The following is an 18,666-nucleotide window of genomic DNA, read 5'->3' on the forward strand; positions in this document are numbered from 1 at the left end:
TTTGAGTGAATATGCAGGGAGGTGTTAAGTTTAGTGACTGCTTTCTCAGTGACACAAAGCCTGACTCCATTAATATTGCTGTTCTTTCTTGCAGATATCAGACATGACTGGATGGCTTGTTACTGATCTGTATAATGCAAGGAGTGTGCAACCTCAGCAAAGCCAATTTGATGGGCCCCGTCAAATAAGTATTAACAACACTGAGGCTGTGAAAATACTGAAACATACCTATTATTGGTCAGCACCTGAGCCGTATCTAGGAAATAAAGTAAGTTCTCAACTAGAGTCAAAACTCCTTCATAGTTTCCCTATTTTAATCATACCATATAGCTCTAAATATATAGTTTCTGTAATTAAAAATTACACATAAATCACAATATTGCCAGACTTCTCAATCTGTCTCTGCTCTTTAAATCATAGTGTTCCTGGCCAGATATTCCCAGTACCTTCTTCTTGTTCTTTGCACTCATTCATCTCCCCACTTCCTTCTCTGCCTATCTTTGACACAATATAATCTCTCTTTGTTTTCTCTTGACTGTTACTAACATATGCTCAGATTCCCTGTAATGTTTACTCCTATCCCAGAGCTTACACCCATCACATCTTGACCAATACAGTTGGTAGGACCATTAAATTCCTCTTATCTTCCTCTTGGCCATCTCCCATTCCACATTTATTAGTTTTCAACCAACTAATCTTTAACTTTTGGCTTGTTTACTATCTAAAGCTCTCGGTCTCCCTTTTTTTTTTTTTTCAACAGAATCATAAAATAGTCGAAGTTATAAGGTCTGGAGGTCATCTTGCCCAACTTCCCCACTCAAGCAGGGCCACTTAGAGCCAGCTGCCCAGCACCAGGTCCAGAGCACTTTTTCTGAATATCTCCAAGGATGGAGACTTTACAGCTTCCCTGGGCAACTTGTGCCAGTGCTCAGTCACCCTCACAGTGAAAAAGTATTTCCTGATGTTCAGAGGGAACCGGCTGTGTTTCAGTTTGTGCCCATTGCCCGGGGTCCTGTCACTGGGCACCACTGAAAAGAGCCTGGCTCTGTCCTCTTAGCATCCTCCCTTCAGATATTTTTATCTGTGTATGAGATCCCTCTGAGCCTTCTCTAGGCTGGACAGTCCCAGTACTGTGACTTTCCTCATACAAAAGATGCTCCAGGCTCTTAATCATCTTAGTGGTCTTTTGCTGGGCTCTGTCCAGGGTGTCCATCTCTCTCATACTGGGAAGCCCAGAACTGGACTCAGAACTCCAGCTGTGGCCTCACCAGTGCTCAGTAGAGGGGACCTTGAAACCTCACTTAATTATTTTTGGTCCAGTATCTTTGCCCATGCAGCCCTGTTGCTTAGTGTGGTGACACAGTAAAGGAACACAAGTCTCAGAATCCTAACATTAAAGAGTAGTTTTGCACAGGGCAACACACAAACAAATTCTGATCTCTTATCCATTTAATTGATACATGTCTAACTGATGCTACTACTCTTTAACTTACTTTGAAATGGTCAGCAGCAATTGTGGGCCTGAAAGATGGAATATGGAACATGCTGTGCCCCTTGGCTAGGACGGTAGTGTAAACCTCTGCTCTTTGATGAAAGTCCTGCAGGTGTTTCACTGAATGAGGGCACTTACCTGAATCATCTGTAGAGCCTTCAGCTAGCTTTCCCTGCCTGCACAGCAACAAGCCAGTGCTTGTCCCTGTGCTGATACACATGACATGTTAGATTTTCTCTGGAAAGTGGTATTTGTAGGCCCATGTACTCCTATAATTTGGACGTTGTGCTGTCCCATGTCACTTCTTTGTGTTGGTTGGAGGTTGTAAAGTTGTTAAGATTTTGTTTTTTGTTATTTCAGCTCACAGCTTTTGGTGGAGACTTGAAGTATACGGTATCTTATGACATTCCAATGGAGAGTGTGGACAGTGATATAGTATCTAGCGTGGATGTCATCATTCAGGTGGGGTTTTTTCCAGCTTGTTACTATTCAGACATTATTAGGAATCTATGAACGTGTAAAAAAAGGAAAAATAAAATATTTCTACAGTAGTAGTTTTGTTAATTTTGAGTTTTCTTAAAAGTCACTACCAAGATTTAGTTACTACTCATTTCTCTGATTTTCTGATCCATTTCTCTGAAATTGTAGGTATACAATACTAGTGTTAAATGATAAATACTTAAAGTTTAAGCTTTGTGTAAACAGGTGAGCTGTTCATTACCAAATGTACAAAGCTCTGCTTACAAAAGAAACTACAATAAGCTGGGAGGACTTAGATTTATGAAATAGGTGTCTGTTCTTGCTGATTGCTTACTTTTCTAGGTTTATGTTGCAGTGAAAATGTAAGGCTCTATGCTGCATCCAGGCTCCTCCAAAAGTGTTATTTTGTAAAATAGCCACAGAACAAAGGAGAAAAGAGATTCGGTTTTGTAGAGGAGTCCAATTTTTGAAATGTAATTTAATTATTTTTCCAAAAGAAAATAAAATATTTCTTAAGTCTCCGAACCGAAAGAGAATGGAACTGTCATCATCCTGAAACCATGTAAAATGCAGACCTTTTACTAAGTTTTTTTTTCTAGTGCAAGAATTGCAGTTTGTTTGCCTCTTTTCTATGTTATCTGAGTGTATATCTGACACTAAATGTAACTGCCAAATAAAATTTGCATGCTTATATGGAAAATGTTTCCTCTTGTCTTTCAATTTCAGGGTAATGGGCAGATTTTGAGTACAAGAGCAGCAGGCTTGTCATTACAGCCATATGAGGAGTACTCTAATGTGGTGAGATTTGTATCAGACAATTTCATAGACTTCAATACAAAAAAAGCTATAGACCGGGAAAGGTTGATGACTGTTCTGGTAAACGTGACCCATCTTCTGATCAGGGCCAACTACAACATTGCCAAAAAAGCTGTGTACAGGTGAGGAAGAGAAAATATTCAAGTTAATCTATATACTTCTACTATTTTTGTGCATATGAAACACTGTTCATAGTGGCAGTATTCCTAAAGTTTTATGTTAATAATTTATAGAAAAAAAATTTATTGAATTTTCTCAAGACCGGTCTTGTCCCCAAAATGCATTCATGTGGAATGTTTGGAAAAAGGCATTTGGTTGTTTTAAAGGTATCTGATAGCAGAAGCATTGTTTTCTGTTTTAAAGGAATACTGCATAAAAGCCTTATTACAATAGCAGCTTTGTTAGAGGAAAATACCTCTGGAACTCTCAACAGTGTGCTTATTTTGGTATGTGGCAAATTAATCTGTCACTGACTATTGAAAACCTGTCAGTAAAGACGTTGGCTGTAATCTCTTGTAATGTCTGTTTGTAGATGTTACTGATACTCAGCTCTAAAGGAGTGCTTAATAGGAAAATTGGGCTGGAATGGATTAACTGGTCATTCCATAGTCTCAAATCAGCATTAGCAGTATCTGCATCCATCCTTATAGATCTCTGTTTTACCTGTTCTTCAAGATATACAGGAATAAAATATATCTATATACCTCTAATACCATGACAGAGGGGGAAGGTTTTTGTTTAAACCTCTCTGCAGGAGGAGAGACAATGGTAGTAACAATAATGATAACAGGAGGAGGGCACATCTACTCCCAGAATTGCAAACGCAGTGATAAGACTAGGATCATAGTCTTTTTTACAGCAGAGATTTGTGCCTGTTCCTCAGCTGTCACTGCCAAGGAGCAGCACTCAGCAGTGTTACTCCCCTAGAAGCAAACTATCCTGTTCAAAATCAAGTTCGGGGAAACAAATGACGTGATGTTTTCATGCTTGATTCTAGGCTGGACTCTGTGACCCTGGATACTGCAAGTGCAAATGTTATAGATCTTTCTTCAGCACCAGATGTGGAATACTGTGAATGTCCTCAAGGTTACACAGGAATATCCTGTGAGGTATCTTCTTAGAGTGTTTCATGTGTGCAAAATTATCACCTATCTGAAAGGATCTAGGTTTTAAGGGCGGGCTGCCTTTAATTATACCGCCATAAAAGTACATGTTCTGTGGTGAAATGCTGTCTACTATACTGCACACTTTGCTGTATTTTCTTCCAGATACACTAAATGTATCTTATTTCATGTACATATACATTACATGTACACTTATTTCTTGAATTCTATTTGGTGGCACTAAAAGATGATGATACACTTTAGAACATCAGTGTTGCAGAGAGAGCAGATGTAAAAGCTCTGTGAAGCTGTTTTGAGTTTACATTACTCATTAATAGCACTTTTCCTGGATCTGAATCGTGTACAGTTTATTTCTGTTTTATATCATTAGGTTTATGGAGGCAATAAGGAATCTTAGCAGGGAGGAATGCTAGCCTTTGGAAGATCCCATAGGGGTCAAATGTGTTGCACAAGGTAGTGTCATATATCTGTGAATAGAAGATTAGGGAGGCAGAACACCATCTGCAGAATAGCAGGAATTATTCTGAGAAATAATTTCAATATGAAGCCTTGTGCCATAGTATCATTAATGATTCTGCAGAGGAGTTAGAACATCTGGTTTTTGTTGTCCCATAATAAAGAACTTCACATATTCATCTGCACAAACCTTAACTTATTTGCCTCCAGGGGACAACGGCTGAATCAAAGTTTCATGGAGCTAATTCTTATCCCCTTTATCCAGTGCGAGTTAAAAACAACCACCAGAAAGAGCTGCAATGACATCAATAGGGTTGAAAGAGCATTCATTTACCACAATGTGAATGAGTCAGTTGGTGGGTGGTCGGAAGTGGACTCTTTGAAAATATTTTAATGTGTGCTTTTAACACACATAATGCTACTGCTTTTTTCCCCCTTGTTTCTCTTCAGTCCTGTCTCCCTGGGTACTACCGTGTGGATGGAATACTCTTTGGCGGTATTTGTCAACCCTGCAAATGCAATGGGCATGCAACTGAGTGTGATATTCATGGTGTTTGCTTTGTAAGTCATCCTTCAAAGTGTTTGTGTTATAAGCATCTATTTAGATAGGAGAGCATTTTGGCTGTGGGAGACAAGTTTACAATGTGTGTAGATTTCAAGCTATGGATACCAAGTGTTTATTTTTCTTGCTTTTCATTGTTTACTTCAGAATATGTTCAGGGGGCTCCGGTTCTTCAATAAAGGATTTGTTTCAGTTTATCATTTCATCTGGGGAATAATCAGAACTAAAATAAAAATGTCACCATATACTGGCTCATAAAAATCACTGCAGGTGACAATAAAACTTTTCCTGAAAGGGACAAAACAAAACAGTGTTTTGGGTGAATACCTGTTTTCAGATATATGTGCATCTTCCACTACTTGGCATCAGTGGTAATTACACAGTACCTTCTGAAGAGAGAGTTTAGCTCCCAGATCTCTTCTGAAATTGACCACAGAAATACAATGGCTAAACATCATCCAGAAAAGTATAAGTAGCTTGTTATTGCAAAGGTGTGCAATATGCAAAATATATTTAAGTTTGCATATAAGTAATTTGGCTAGTTTCATGGTGTAAAGTATATTCTAAAATGTAGGAAAGAAACAATTAGGATTTGTTGTTACAACTCAGAAAAAAACTCAGTATTTTCAAAGTTCTACATGGCTGTCTCCTTGAAAGTTAGACTGTATGCAGACTCCTGCAAGGATCCCTCAGGGACTTACAAACCATCAAGAGTAAATACAAAAATAATTTTTCCATGTCTCACAGGCTTGTCAACACAATACGACAGGACCTTTCTGTGATCAGTGCTTGCCTGGCTTCTATGGAAATCCAGCCCAAGGAACTTCTGAGGACTGCCAGCCCTGTGCATGTCCTCTGAGTTCAGCTGCAAACAAGTAAGCTGCTTATGTGAGATTGTCTTTTGCATCTTCAGCAAAATCAGAAAGTAAGATGAAAAAAAAATGTTGTGAAGTCTGAAGGGGAGAGAGAAGGACTTTTTTTCTCCCTCTTCATTTGAGTGTATCTCATAGAAACATTGTTTTTCCAAGCAGACCAATGCATAGACTAAGCTAAGACAGGCTGAGTGAACTGGTGCAATTTGTACACAAAGGGTAAAAGTAACAGTTGGACCTCTACTTTAACTTGACAGCAAAGTCATGATGATCTTCATGTTGTTTCAGAGAACAACTGGAGGACAGAAGTGTTGCATGTGAAAAAGAGGAGCTTGATACAGAAATTGGACAGATTTGCTAGAAAGAGGGCCAGGTGTTCAGGAAGCTTTAAAATCTTCCTTTCCTTTAAAAGAAAAAAAAACCCAAACAAACACAAGAAGAGTTTTTGAAAATTATAACTTTATTTTGACATTTTGTAATGTTTAAAGCATTGATGTTAATCTAGAAAAATTTGTAGTTAAATGGTTATATAGATGGGTGCATAGACTGAAGGTGGATATTGAATGTAGAGGTCTTGTGATTCTGTGTATTGATACTGACTGCCATAAATATTGTTGACAGTTTCAGTCCTACTTGCCAGCTGAGTGAAGGAGGTGGAATTGTCTGTGACAAATGTCTTCCAGGCTATACTGGTTCTCAGTGCGAAAGGTATTTACACTAGCTTTGGATAAAATATGTGTATCATTGCATCACTAACTGTTCATCATCCCGCCTGCCTGCTTGAATTGTTCATACTGCATGTACAGAACATTCCTAATAAAATGTTCCTTCCCATTTTGTCTTTGCTTGTAATACAGAGACTCTTTAGGTAAAAATTTAAAAGGAAATACTCCCTTGGGTGGGGAAGGTGTTTGACATAACTGTATTCCAGCTGATAAAGTTTTTAATCTTTGGTTCAGGTGTGCTAATGGTTACTATGGAAATCCGCTCATGCCTGGACAATCATGTGCTCTTTGTGAATGCAATGGCAACGTAAACCCCCAAGAAGATGGCCACTGTGACACCTTCACAGGACAATGCCTGAAATGTCTGGGGAACACAGCAGGTCACCACTGTGAAAAATGTGCTGATGGTTATTATGGGGATGCAGTGATTGAGAAAAGTTGTCGTGGTAAGCTATTGTTATTACTCTCAGAATTTGAAGTGCACGAAAATGTGGTGTCCATTAGGAGAACGGATCGGGAGAAATTCACCTTTGCTGAAAGAGTTAGCCTTCAAGTTTTGAGTTGGCAAGTGCAGGTTGAAAACAATAGGATTGGGTTAGCCCGAGGAAGGAATGTATTATGCCAGGGTCTGACACTTCATATTCCTGAAACTTGCTGGCTTGCTTAACACTGTGCCTTCAGTGACCTGCTGTAGACATTTCCCAGTTTTGAAAGTTACATACAGAGCTGGAAGGACCAAACTTCTGAAATGTATCTGTTCATAGAGGTGGTTTTTTAAATCTTTTAACCCAAATGTGTAGTATAGTTATTACTGTAGTATATTAGCATCTTTGGGATATAAACAGGTGGAACAGACATTTATACCAAATTTGTAATTTTGTATAATATGAATGCATATAGAAAGACATTGATAATTTTTAAAATTTTTTTTTTTTTTTTGTCTAAATGTAAGCCTGTGAGTGCCATGTGAATGGTTCCCTTTCAAGTACTTGCCATCATGAGACAGGCTTCTGTCACTGCAAACCAAATGTGATTGGAGAAAGATGTGATAAGTGCTTGGTAAGCAAATACTTGCCTGTTCCTAATATCTTCATTTTCTTGTATCTTGGTCTTCATGTTTATCTATAGATATTGATTAGAACAGATACAGAGAATAACAGCAACTATATTCAGGAGAGAGGGGACCTGTTGTTGGAACAGAGACCAAAGGTTTGTCTGCACAGGCTTTTGTGATTGCAAATTGCTCTGCCTGTGCTCTTTGCAGATTTGAAGCTATGTAGTTGACTCAGCACCCTTCTGAATAGGGCTGTTCAGGCTAGTGCTCTTCTGACTGACAGTGTAGTCATGTTGGCTTTCTGAAAAAACAAACCAAACACTGGTAACAGAACCAAAGGCATTTTAATGCTGTATTTCTGCAAAATGAATTCTTGAGTGGGAATATCAGAAGAATATGGTTGGTGATAACAAATACGTCATGGCTGAACACCAAAAAGAGCTTCAGCTAAAAACCAGGTCTGTTAATAAGAACAAGCAGATATTCAGATACAAAACAGCAGTTTCCAGCCTTTGCTAAGTGTAGAACTGCCTCAGAGATCAGAGCAGGAAAGCTGTGCCCAGTTAGTGCCCTTCTGCCAGCCCAGCTGAATGCCTTTCAATCTACGTGTACCACAGGTCACCGACCTGCTCTGTTCTAGACTTTCATTCACATTCACAGAAATCTGTGCCTGGTCAGTACAGCCCACCCTCACCTCATGAAAGTCTATAAAGTATCCTCAGACTTTAAACCATAAAGTGTTACTGATGATTTTAGAGAACCATAAGAGCATTTCAGTGTTTACTTTTTCACCCAACTGCATACTTGCATATAGCTGGGAACAGTGAAGAGATGAAGCCAGGGAGTCCTCCCACAGCAGTCACACAGTGCTGACCAATATTCATGCAGGTCAGACAGCAGAGAAAGTAAACAAGAGAAAATAAGAATGTACATTGTATTGTTTTCAAGAAATTTATGAAATATAGCTCAAATGTATTTACTTCCTCTCCAACAGAACGGTTATTATGGCCTGCTTACTGGGCTTGGCTGCATTCCCTGCAACTGCAGTCGCTTTGGCTCGGTCTCTGAGCACTGCAATCATCAGGGGCAGTGTCACTGTGTTCCAGGAGTGGCTGGAGAAAAGTGTGATCGTTGTGCTCATGGCTTTCATGCATTCCAGGATGGTGGCTGCACACGTAAGCTCTAATCCATGGTCCTTACAGGGTTTGTCTAGAATTTCTTTCAGCAATGTATTTTATGTTAAACTCTGGCAAAGTTCAGTTGTTTTGATGACTATATGGAAAGATCTCTAGAATGGTCTCAATAATTTGATTAAGCTAGGGAACAAGACATTTCTTTGATTGCTTATTGTGTGGTTCTTTGTAAAAGGTGGTGACTATGAAATGACAACTCATACAGGTTGCATGAGAGAAATATTACATCCTCAATAGCTCCTTTGTCTCTTTTTAACAAAACCCTTCAGTCCAGAGAGAATAAAAACTTTTTTCTCTGCAATTGTAAAAGTTGAGCCACTACTCTTACAGATTGTTACCTTGTTTTTTCATTTAATTCTTAAAAATATATTTTATACTTTGATAATATGTCATTGACTCTATTTTCCCATCATTTCCTGGGTATGAATAATTTTTAGTCATGTTACAGAGGAAAATGTTAATCCAAACAGAGAACATGCCATCAAAACCCTTAATTTGTTGATAAGATGTCCTTGTCAACACAGTATAGCTGAAGAAATACCTACCTTTTCTCCAGCCTGACAGAAACTTCTTTTCATACCTCAAATCAAATAGTACAGTAATATGAAATCTGCCAAGAGATTATGTGATAGGATTATGTTTTGGAACATACATACTATGTCTTTACTGAGAATCAAAGATCCCTTATGTACTTTTAACCATTTCAGTCTCAAAAATTTTGTAAATGTTATTGAAACAATTAATAAAAACAGTTTTCTGAACTACTACTTTTTAGCAAGAATGGTATTGCATTTCTTAAATAGACATGTGCTTCCTGCAGCAGTTAGCTATTATAAAAATAGTTATCCATCCCTATTATTCACTAAGCAATTCTTGAAAAGTACACATTCCTGAGATTAATCCTTTCACCTGCTTGAGAACATTATCATATCTCCTGATGAGCTTTTTATCCTCTGTAATATAATTTTTTTCCTACAAATTTACTTTTCTCCACAATAATTTTGTGTTTGTTTGATGATTCCCCTATGGAAATGCAGCACTGCTTTTTAAACCACCAAACAGGCTATGTCAGGAAGTAATAATGGGTTTTCAATAAAAAGATGAAATGTCATTGTGGTCATAATTTATTTCTCAGTGATTAGAGATGGCAAGGATTTCGTAGTGGAATGGATAAACTGTACTGCATAATTAAGAAAAGTAAGACTGTCTTGCAGTTTCGTGGAGTTAATAATTCAGTCGTATTTCTCTTGCAGCCTGTGACTGTGCTCATACTCAGAACAACTGTGATGCTGATTCTGGCCAATGCATTTGTCCCCCTCACACTCGGGGACCAAAATGTGAACTCTGTGAGGAAAATCACTGGGGACTCTCTCCTAAACTTGGCTGCAAGGTATGATAGGCTGGCCAAAAAGCCATGGCTTTAAAAAACAATTTACCTTATTCTAATGTCAGAATTGGACTCTTGTTTTGAGAACCTCAATTTTTATTTTCTGTCTTGAAGTGTTAGTGCAACATGCTCACATTAAAAATAAATAAATAGAAAATCAGGTTGTAAAGTGTTTATTGAGGAACTTTCTAAGAAAACTGTCTTTGAGAATAGTGGTCAGAGTGCCTATTTTGGATAGGTGCATAGATCATATTAAAATTTGAAGTCTGTATTCTAACTTTTAACTGCTTAAATAGTGATACTAAAACAGATTTATAGCAACAATTGGCAACAAGGAATATAGTTTCTATGCTAATCAAGGAGTGGTGCTGATATGGTTTTAAGAAGAATGGGATCTAGCTTATCTTGAAAGTCACTGCATGCTTTTTTTTCTGAATATTTAAAATTAAAATGGTGTAAGGTAGTTAATCTTTCATGAGTGGAAAAATGGTAACTGCCATTATCTCAGCTTAATATTTGTAATTAAGCCGTAAAATGTCAACTCAGTGCAGATCCAAGCAGTAGCAACCATTTACGCAATTAGGTTCATGCAGTAAATTCCTGACAGATATGGCTTTGGGCCAACCTTTGTTTCTTAAATGTTGAGATTTTAAAAAGCCTCAGAATTACATGAGCATAATGGGCAATTTCAATAGAGAAACCACAAATGTATTCAACTTGATAAGGTCTGTCACTACATGCAATAAGTTCTTGACAAGTACAAGTATCAGCCAAACTGTTTTCGTTTTTCTCCCTAATTTTTTTAGGGTAGGGATGATAAAATGGTCCTTTACTGTCTCTTCAGAGATTACCATCTTGGTGATTTATAGCAACGTAATTGTCAGCTGGTTTTTAAACCACTGCTTTGTCGGCTACCCGCTGCTGTTATTCTTACCTAATGTGCTGCAAATACAATGTTCTGGTCCCTGTGCGTTTCCCTTGAAGTGTTCCTTTCTTGGGTGATTCCACAGAACTTGCCAATGATCAAGTTTAATTAAATATGTAGCTACTCACTTTTGCTAAGTTGTTTAGTATTCCTTTTGGTTACAGCATCACAGTAATTAACATGGATCACTCAAAGGTATTTTAGTTACTTTCTTGATGCAACAAATACTGTAATCTGCAGGACAGTCCCAACAGAGGCTCCCCTATGCTGAATGGTCATCTGTGACAGGTTGGGATCCCATGCAATGTGTACTGGCAAATACTGGAAAGGCTCTTGCATGCTCTCTTCATGGATGATATTTGGGAGATGCTTTCAGAAACTCAGCTGGTCTGTTTTTGCAACAGTCTGCATTAGTCGGATACTTCATGTGACTCCGTATCTTGCAGTTTTCTTGGTATTCAACATCTATTTCTGGGTGCAGTTATGGAGCAGAGCTGTAGTAGTGTTCTTACAACCCTTTTCAAGTGTCTTGTAAGCAGTTAATTGTCCCTTAGAGTCTTTATTTATCTTTATCACATATATATAGAGATTGAAGTATGTGTAAATTATTTCCATTATTATATTTTCTTAAAATAGGGTTTGATGTTGAGATCTGTAGACCTTTAATGGTACTTGGGAACCAAAGTTTTAAACTTGTTTGGTCATAAAGTGTATTAGACTAGGCAGCATAGTGCCTAGTGCTTACTGCTAGAGTAAAAACTGCTTAATAAAGAGTACTAATGGTGAGCAGCAAACTTGTGAAGAATGCTAAAGGAGTCATAGTGATGCTAATAGATTATGTGGGTCTTTGTGATGATGAGGCAAGAAGACTCAGAGAAAATGCTCACAGTCAGGTGATGATAGGTGGAACATACTTTTTGTCTGCACTGTTAGAAATAATCACGTAGCAAAATTGGACTTGTTAAGTAACCACAGATATGAAATTAAGACTGAAGATTAGGTCCAGTCTGCTTCAAAAAAGAATGACAAATTAAGTACATCCACTTGGCATAGTTGTAATAACAGGTTCATATTACTGGTTGCATAACAAAGGATGGCTTTTGCCAGGGAACAGTATTCTTTTGGTGGTGAGCTGCAGTGCAGGCTGAGCTTCCCGCCTTTGGATGCAGTGAGATTCTTAGTTCCTCGTCAAACAGCAAACGAAGCTTGAGCAAGATGTAGACCCTATTAATGCCTCTTGAAATCTTAAAATAATGCCAGTATTACAATTTTTTCTGTCATATTTATAAAATTATTGCACTTATAGATTTCTTTCATCCAACATTATTTTAATTTACTTGCTGCACTCAATACATTGGATTTTAAATAGAGTCTTTTGTGGTTTTATTTTTTTTTTTTCTGGGTAAGGTTCATTCAATGCCTTTGATTCACAACACAGATTTGGGCATCAACAGAGCTTCTTACTTTTTGCTATCCACTATTTGCTGGAAATGCAGTTCTTCATTCAAATACAAACCAAGCAACCCTGTTTATATGTGGAAGTTCTTCCCTTTTATTATTGTATAGTGATTGTTGACAAACATTGAGTTTTAAAGGCCACTCTAAATTCACTATGCTGTTTCTATTATGACAAATTTTTTTTTAAAGATCTGGTATTTATGAACATTTCTTCTTTTCATCTAAGGCTTGCAACTGCAGCCACACTGGTTCAACTGGTCTCCAGTGTGATGTATTGACGGGTCAATGCCAGTGCAAAGTTGAATTTGGAGGACAAGACTGTTCCAGGTGTGCATTAGGCTACAGGGACTACCCGGACTGTATTGCCTGCGACTGTGACTTGAGTGGAACCAAAGCAGAGATGTGCAGTAACAATGAAGGACTTTGTGGTTGTGAAGAAGAAACTGGCATCTGTACCTGCAAGGTACTAAGTATTCAGACACTTTTGGGGACAGCGTTGGGGTTTTCTGGTCATTTATTACATAAAAGTCACGGAAGGTGTAGAACTGAAAGGACTTCAGAAGGCAATCTGCATCCCTTCTTTGAGACACTTCTGAGTACACCTAAATCACCCTAAAGGATTTTCTGTGCCAGTGCTAGACAGGTCCTATTATTAATTAACTGGGTTAAAAATTGCCATTTGAGGTTACCCACTTTGGACAGATACAACACAGCTGTTGGCAGAAAAAATAGCAATGCTACCAATGTGGTGGTGTTGTTTAAATTTTCAGAACTTTTTGTGATATTACTAGACAGTTTGTCTCTCCTACTCCCCTTTGTTTTGTTTTACATAGCCAGGTAATTTTATTTCCAGTTTGTGATCATCAAATTATTATGGCACAGTACTGTTGTTCTCTTTTAGACAGAATTAATGGAATTTGATGTGGATGCGTGTTAAGAAGTCAGGATCAAGACCCATTGTATGCCTGATGACAAAAAGTCATTTCTAGCTGACTAATGATGAATCCTGGCTAAGTTTACAAAACAGCCACTGTACATTTGATAGAAAAAGGACCAATGTCTCTTTAGTGTTGTAGAGGATTTGGCATATTTCACAACTATGATCTCACTGCAGTCCTAAATTCAAAGATTGCATTGGCTCAATGTAACATCCATGTGTTTATTCTGTATTAAGTGAATTTCTGTAAGAACAGTAGTTTACATAGCAACTAGTTTTTCTTCCAGAAAGAAATATCTTTCATTCAGTTAGCAAAGTAACATGAGTGTTCTGTTCTGTCTTTTTAATTTCCTCCAGGAAAATGTATTTGGTCTACAATGCAGTGAATGTAAACCTGGAACATTTGCTCTGTCTGCTAACAATGCACTAGGTTGTACTCCATGCTTCTGTTTTGGGATGTCCACATTTTGTTCAGAACTAGAAGATCACGTGAGAATTCCAGTAAGTAAAGTGACAGAAATATACAGGCACAGTTTAGTGTTATCCTCATGTTAAGGACCACACTGGTGTCCCTAAGGCTGCGTACATTTCATGATCAGGCTGAATGTAATTGGCTAGCTGACAGAGGCAGTGGCATATGGCAGAACAAAAAATAAAGTAAATGGAAAGTGGTCATAGTCTCACTCTTAGCTTTTTAAAAAAATAAATATTAAACATGTTTCCCAACTTTTTGGTTTGGGCATTTATTACTTTAAGATGGACTACTGACTATCTCAAAGCAGCTAATACTGTTAACAGTATATTACACTGAGATATAATTTTTTTGTTGAATGAATCTTTTGCTCTTTGTGTTGCAGATAACGCTAACTCCAGATCAGTCCATTCTGCACGTAGTATCTCAAAGTAACCTGACTGGAACAGTGGAAGGAGTATTTTCACAATTTCCTGATGTTTTACTGGATGCTGCCATAGTCAGAAGACACTTAAATGCAGAAACATTTTACTGGAGGTTACCAGAGCAGTTTCAGGGAGACCAGGTAAGACCATTAAATAATTAGAATGCTTTGTAGATGATTTCTTTATTGTCTAGTAGTCACTCCTTTATTTTATAGTAGTCACTTTATCTTGATAAAATTTTTCTGCATTAGTTCTGTTGCTGTAGGTCATAATATAAACATTCAGTGACTGAACTTATTTATAGCAAGCGCAAACAGTGTGTTTACATTACCCTTTTCTAATGAGATTTTTCTTGACCTTGTAAATTGGTAACACCCATATTTATTAACCATGTTACTCTTCAGAGATCATATGAGGAGCAAAGAGTGATGTGTTTAATTTTTCTTTAGAAACCTGGAAGAGTTTTCAGCCTTGACTCTAGGTTCAGTATGTAGATCATGGAATCTCTATTGCTTAGGAATTACATGAAAATTGAGTACACACCTTGAAAGGATCTAAAAGAAGAAACTAAGACTGCCTTTTAGAAACATGCATTTAACTTTGGTGCAAAACCTGCTGAGTTTAAGTCAACTTTCATGTTTTATTGCCAATTCTTCAAAGAACTGACAGTTTGCAAGTCTTCCAATTATGTTAAAATACTTTCAGCTAGTAGCAGCTCTAACCTTGGAATAAATAAAAGTAATAATTCTTTATCCAAATAGCTCATGGCCTATGGAGGGAAGCTGAGATATACTCTTGCTTTTTATGCTTTGGATGGCTTTGGAACCTCAAATTTTGAGCCACAGATTCTAATGAAAGGAGGTCACACCAGCAAGTTGGTCATCTATGTAGACATCCCTTCTCCAGAAAATGGAGTAAGAACTGACAAGGAAGTAGAAATGAAGGAGGTAAGCCAAAACATTGGTGTGGAACTCCTTTTTTCTATGAGGTTTTACAGAAAAGCTCTGTGTATTTAATAAAATACTTTGAAAAATACATATCTGATTTCAAATGTAAAAGTTAAATAGAGCACTTAGATTGAAATGCATCTATTTTAGGGGGAAAAAAAATGACTGAATATTGTGCCATTGCACGTTTTGACATTGTTTCCTCTTGGAAATGCTGAAGGTGTTGCTGTGGCAAGCTTGTCAGACACAGACTCTGATTTCAGTGATAAATGACAGGCAGTCAGGTATTGTCACTCTCAGTCTCATAATTTTTTAGCCTGTACGTTACTCACAGCCCAGGAGCATCACACGGGGATGTGAATTTTAGCCTAGAAGGAACAGTAAGTTGCAATAGTGCCCACTGGACAATTTCAGAGGAGACAACGATGACTTCTTTTGGTCTCTGGGACTCTGCTGACTGGGGCTGAGGTGAGCTGTAGCCTCTCTCCTTGATGGGAGGCAGGACACAGTCGCAGCAGCAGCTGTTTCTAACTGCACATAAAATGAGTGCTGTGAAGTCCTGGTCGTTTGGCTGTCTGGGTTCTCCAGATTTATCCAGAAAACCTGTGCCATGGAGGCCTGCACTGCTTTCCTGTAGAAACTGGTCATGGAAGTTGAGTGCAGGGAAGGAAGGAGAGGAGAAATTATATAAAAAACCATGTCTTGTTCTAACATAGAGCAAGATTTTGGATGTTGTGGGACCTAGAGTTTAGACACTGTGACTGCATTTCTGAAAGAACATGTAAGGAGGAACAGAGCACTACCTTGAAGTGAGTTTGAATGCTTATCATTTTAATAATGTGCTGTGTTTCCCTAGGATTTTTGGAAGTATTTTAACTCTGTGTCTGACAAGCCTGTCTTACGTTCTGACTTCATGTCTGTGCTAAGCAATGTTGAATACATCCTTATCAAGGCAGCTTATGGCCAAGGATTACAGCAAAGCAGGTAAAGCAATATCTGATTGCATTCACTTATTATATTGCATTTATTGTAATTTAACCTAGAAGTAGTCCCAACTGAGCTATATAGTAAAGATTTAACTCAAATTAGAGAAATTTCCTATTTATGACTTTTATTCTTCCTCTGATGAGAAAATATTTATGCACTTTAATGGCAGCAGAATCCCTCTTTAATTCTTTCTGTGAAACACTAAATGTCTCTGCTGCTTACTTTGATAGAAAAGCCCATGAAGGGCTTTACACTGATGCAGTGTTCTCCAGGATGGGTGATATAGTTAGATGTTTTCTGAATTATTTGTTTCCCATCTTATTTTTATGGGTTTTGGAATTTTTGTTTGGGGTTTTTTGTTTGTTTTTTTTTTTTTTTTTTTTTTTTCGTTTGAAACACATGGTGCCCTGAGTTCTTGATTTTGTACCAATCTAGGTCTCTCTGGGCAGTGGTAGCAAAATATTTCCACCTCAGAATGGTAGTATTTTGCTGCCATTTTGAACAGAACTAGTTTGCTAATGAGAGGGAAGAGGTTGGTTATATGGTCCTTGCATCTAGCAGTTCAGAAACTAACAAGAGAAGCAGAGATGCATCCAGTGAAAACCCAATATCTGTACATCTTCGCAGCTATGAAGAAATGTGGTTCCACCTCCAGTTTTGGGATTATTTTTGATTCACGGGCCCTCAACTATCTTTTTGTTAGCTCTGTTCAAAAATCTGTGGGACAAAAACAGATGTATTTTTGTCTATTGTTTCTGAGGCAGAAATACATACTCTGCCTGGTGGATTTGTCAGGTTTTGCAGACCAATGGGAATCAGCCTATATTACTTTGGAGTACTTCTGATTTGTTTGTTGTAGGTCCTGAAATCCCATAAATACATAAAGAGTCTTCAGATTTTATTTAGATATTTGTGTGGGGAAAAGAAGATCATGGGAGATTATATATGGTAGCCCTGACCTTGAAGCATAAAAATGTTTAGATCTCAGTTTTGGTGCTAGGTCTTGTCTAGATGTTCACATTCTGTTCTGCATATATCTTGTAGAATTGCAAATATCTCAATGGAAACTGCAGTGAAGTTTGAAGAAATGCATCTAGGCAGAGCTAGAGCTCATCTTGTAGAGCACTGTAGATGTCCTGCTGGTTATTCTGGATTGTCCTGTCAGGTACAGAATCCATGAATCCTTTTTCTGTGTCTAATAATGAGATAATAAAAAAGTTACTTAAAAAGCTTTTAAAATTGTTTGTAACTGTGATAGCTGTGATCATATATTTTTTAATTTTATTCCCCTTACAAATAGAGCTGTGCTCCAGGATACTACAGGGGAAAGCATACAGAACTCAGCATAAAAGGGCCTCACACTCTGATAGCACCTTGTGTGCCATGTCAGTGCAACAACCACAGTGAAACCTGTGATCCTGAAACTGGGAAGTGTTTGGTATGTACAATTTGTACATTTTTCTGTTGGTTTCACCTGAGCATACAGTTGTAGCAACCTATGGAAGGAATTAGTGGGAGAAGTATATGGCTGTATTATCTGGATAAAAGTATAATTCTGCTCCTTCCACCCCCCACCCCCTCCCTTGACAAAGAAAAATGGAAAATCTAAGTAGTATTTCCCTTAAGGTCTATTCAGTAAAATTATCAAGCTTTTTGGACATTGACATCTTCAAAATAATTACATATTTTGGTTTTAATTTTACTTTAAAAATAACTTTTGTATCAGTTCAGTTTATATGTTCTTCTGTGAGACTTTCTGGGCTTCTATCCTTGGTCTGGCCAAGGTTTGCTTAATCACTCAGAAAAGAAGTAAAAAGGTCAAAGTCAAATTCTTAGTCTCTCATGAAAACAACCCTCTGGGTAGCTTTAAGTGACACTTTGTTAACTCTCAGAGACTAAAGTAGTACAAAGATATGCCTCAGCTAAGTTAATTTGCTCACTTCTGTCATTTTATCCCAAAGGTTGCAAAGAGGGGCTACATCTGACTAACACATTGCTTCTCTCTTGTGGGCTGACAGCCCTATGGACAGCAAATTCTCAGCTAACAAAATAAGGCACATTAAGTCTGTTCTCTGGTATGGCTCAAATTCAAGAGAAACTGGATTTTTTATTCACTTAGAGGACTAGTCAGTTAAATTATGTTTATTTATTTATTTTTATTTATGTTTATTATATGTTTTAGTATTGACAGCACTGGCTGTTGATCAGCTGACAAATTTAATTTAGTGTATTTGAATCCTAACTGTGGATGGTCCTTGGTTTACAGCATTCAAATGCATTTGCTGAAACATTGAAACTTACGTTTTTCATCCAGGTATCCTGTTTCATTTTTCCATCAAGTTACTTCTATGTTT

At 37.6% G+C, this 18,666-nt stretch overlaps 1 protein-coding gene across 1 annotated transcript in view; it reads left to right on the forward strand.

The window, feature by feature from the left end:
- LOC104464325 (laminin subunit alpha-1-like) overlaps positions 1–18,666 on the forward strand; it is a gene marked incomplete at its 5' end in the record, with an annotated part of 72,126 nt that overhangs the window by 15,262 nt on the left and 38,198 nt on the right. The window contains 18 exon segments of the mRNA XM_010076996.1: positions 95–268; positions 1,853–1,954; positions 2,699–2,910; positions 3,786–3,897; positions 4,819–4,929; positions 5,678–5,805; positions 6,424–6,510; positions 6,762–6,973; positions 7,480–7,586; positions 8,576–8,756; positions 10,028–10,164; positions 12,771–13,007; positions 13,839–13,982; positions 14,339–14,518; positions 15,140–15,325; positions 16,182–16,309; positions 17,357–17,477; positions 17,613–17,750. Coding sequence (XP_010075298.1) covers positions 95–268; positions 1,853–1,954; positions 2,699–2,910; positions 3,786–3,897; positions 4,819–4,929; positions 5,678–5,805; positions 6,424–6,510; positions 6,762–6,973; positions 7,480–7,586; positions 8,576–8,756; positions 10,028–10,164; positions 12,771–13,007; positions 13,839–13,982; positions 14,339–14,518; positions 15,140–15,325; positions 16,182–16,309; positions 17,357–17,477; positions 17,613–17,750 — 2,697 coding nt within the window.

Source organism: Pterocles gutturalis, unplaced genomic scaffold (genome assembly GCF_000699245.1).
Source record: "Pterocles gutturalis isolate BGI_N339 unplaced genomic scaffold, ASM69924v1 scaffold14073, whole genome shotgun sequence".
Classification (NCBI taxonomy): domain Eukaryota; kingdom Metazoa; phylum Chordata; class Aves; order Pterocliformes; family Pteroclidae; genus Pterocles; species Pterocles gutturalis.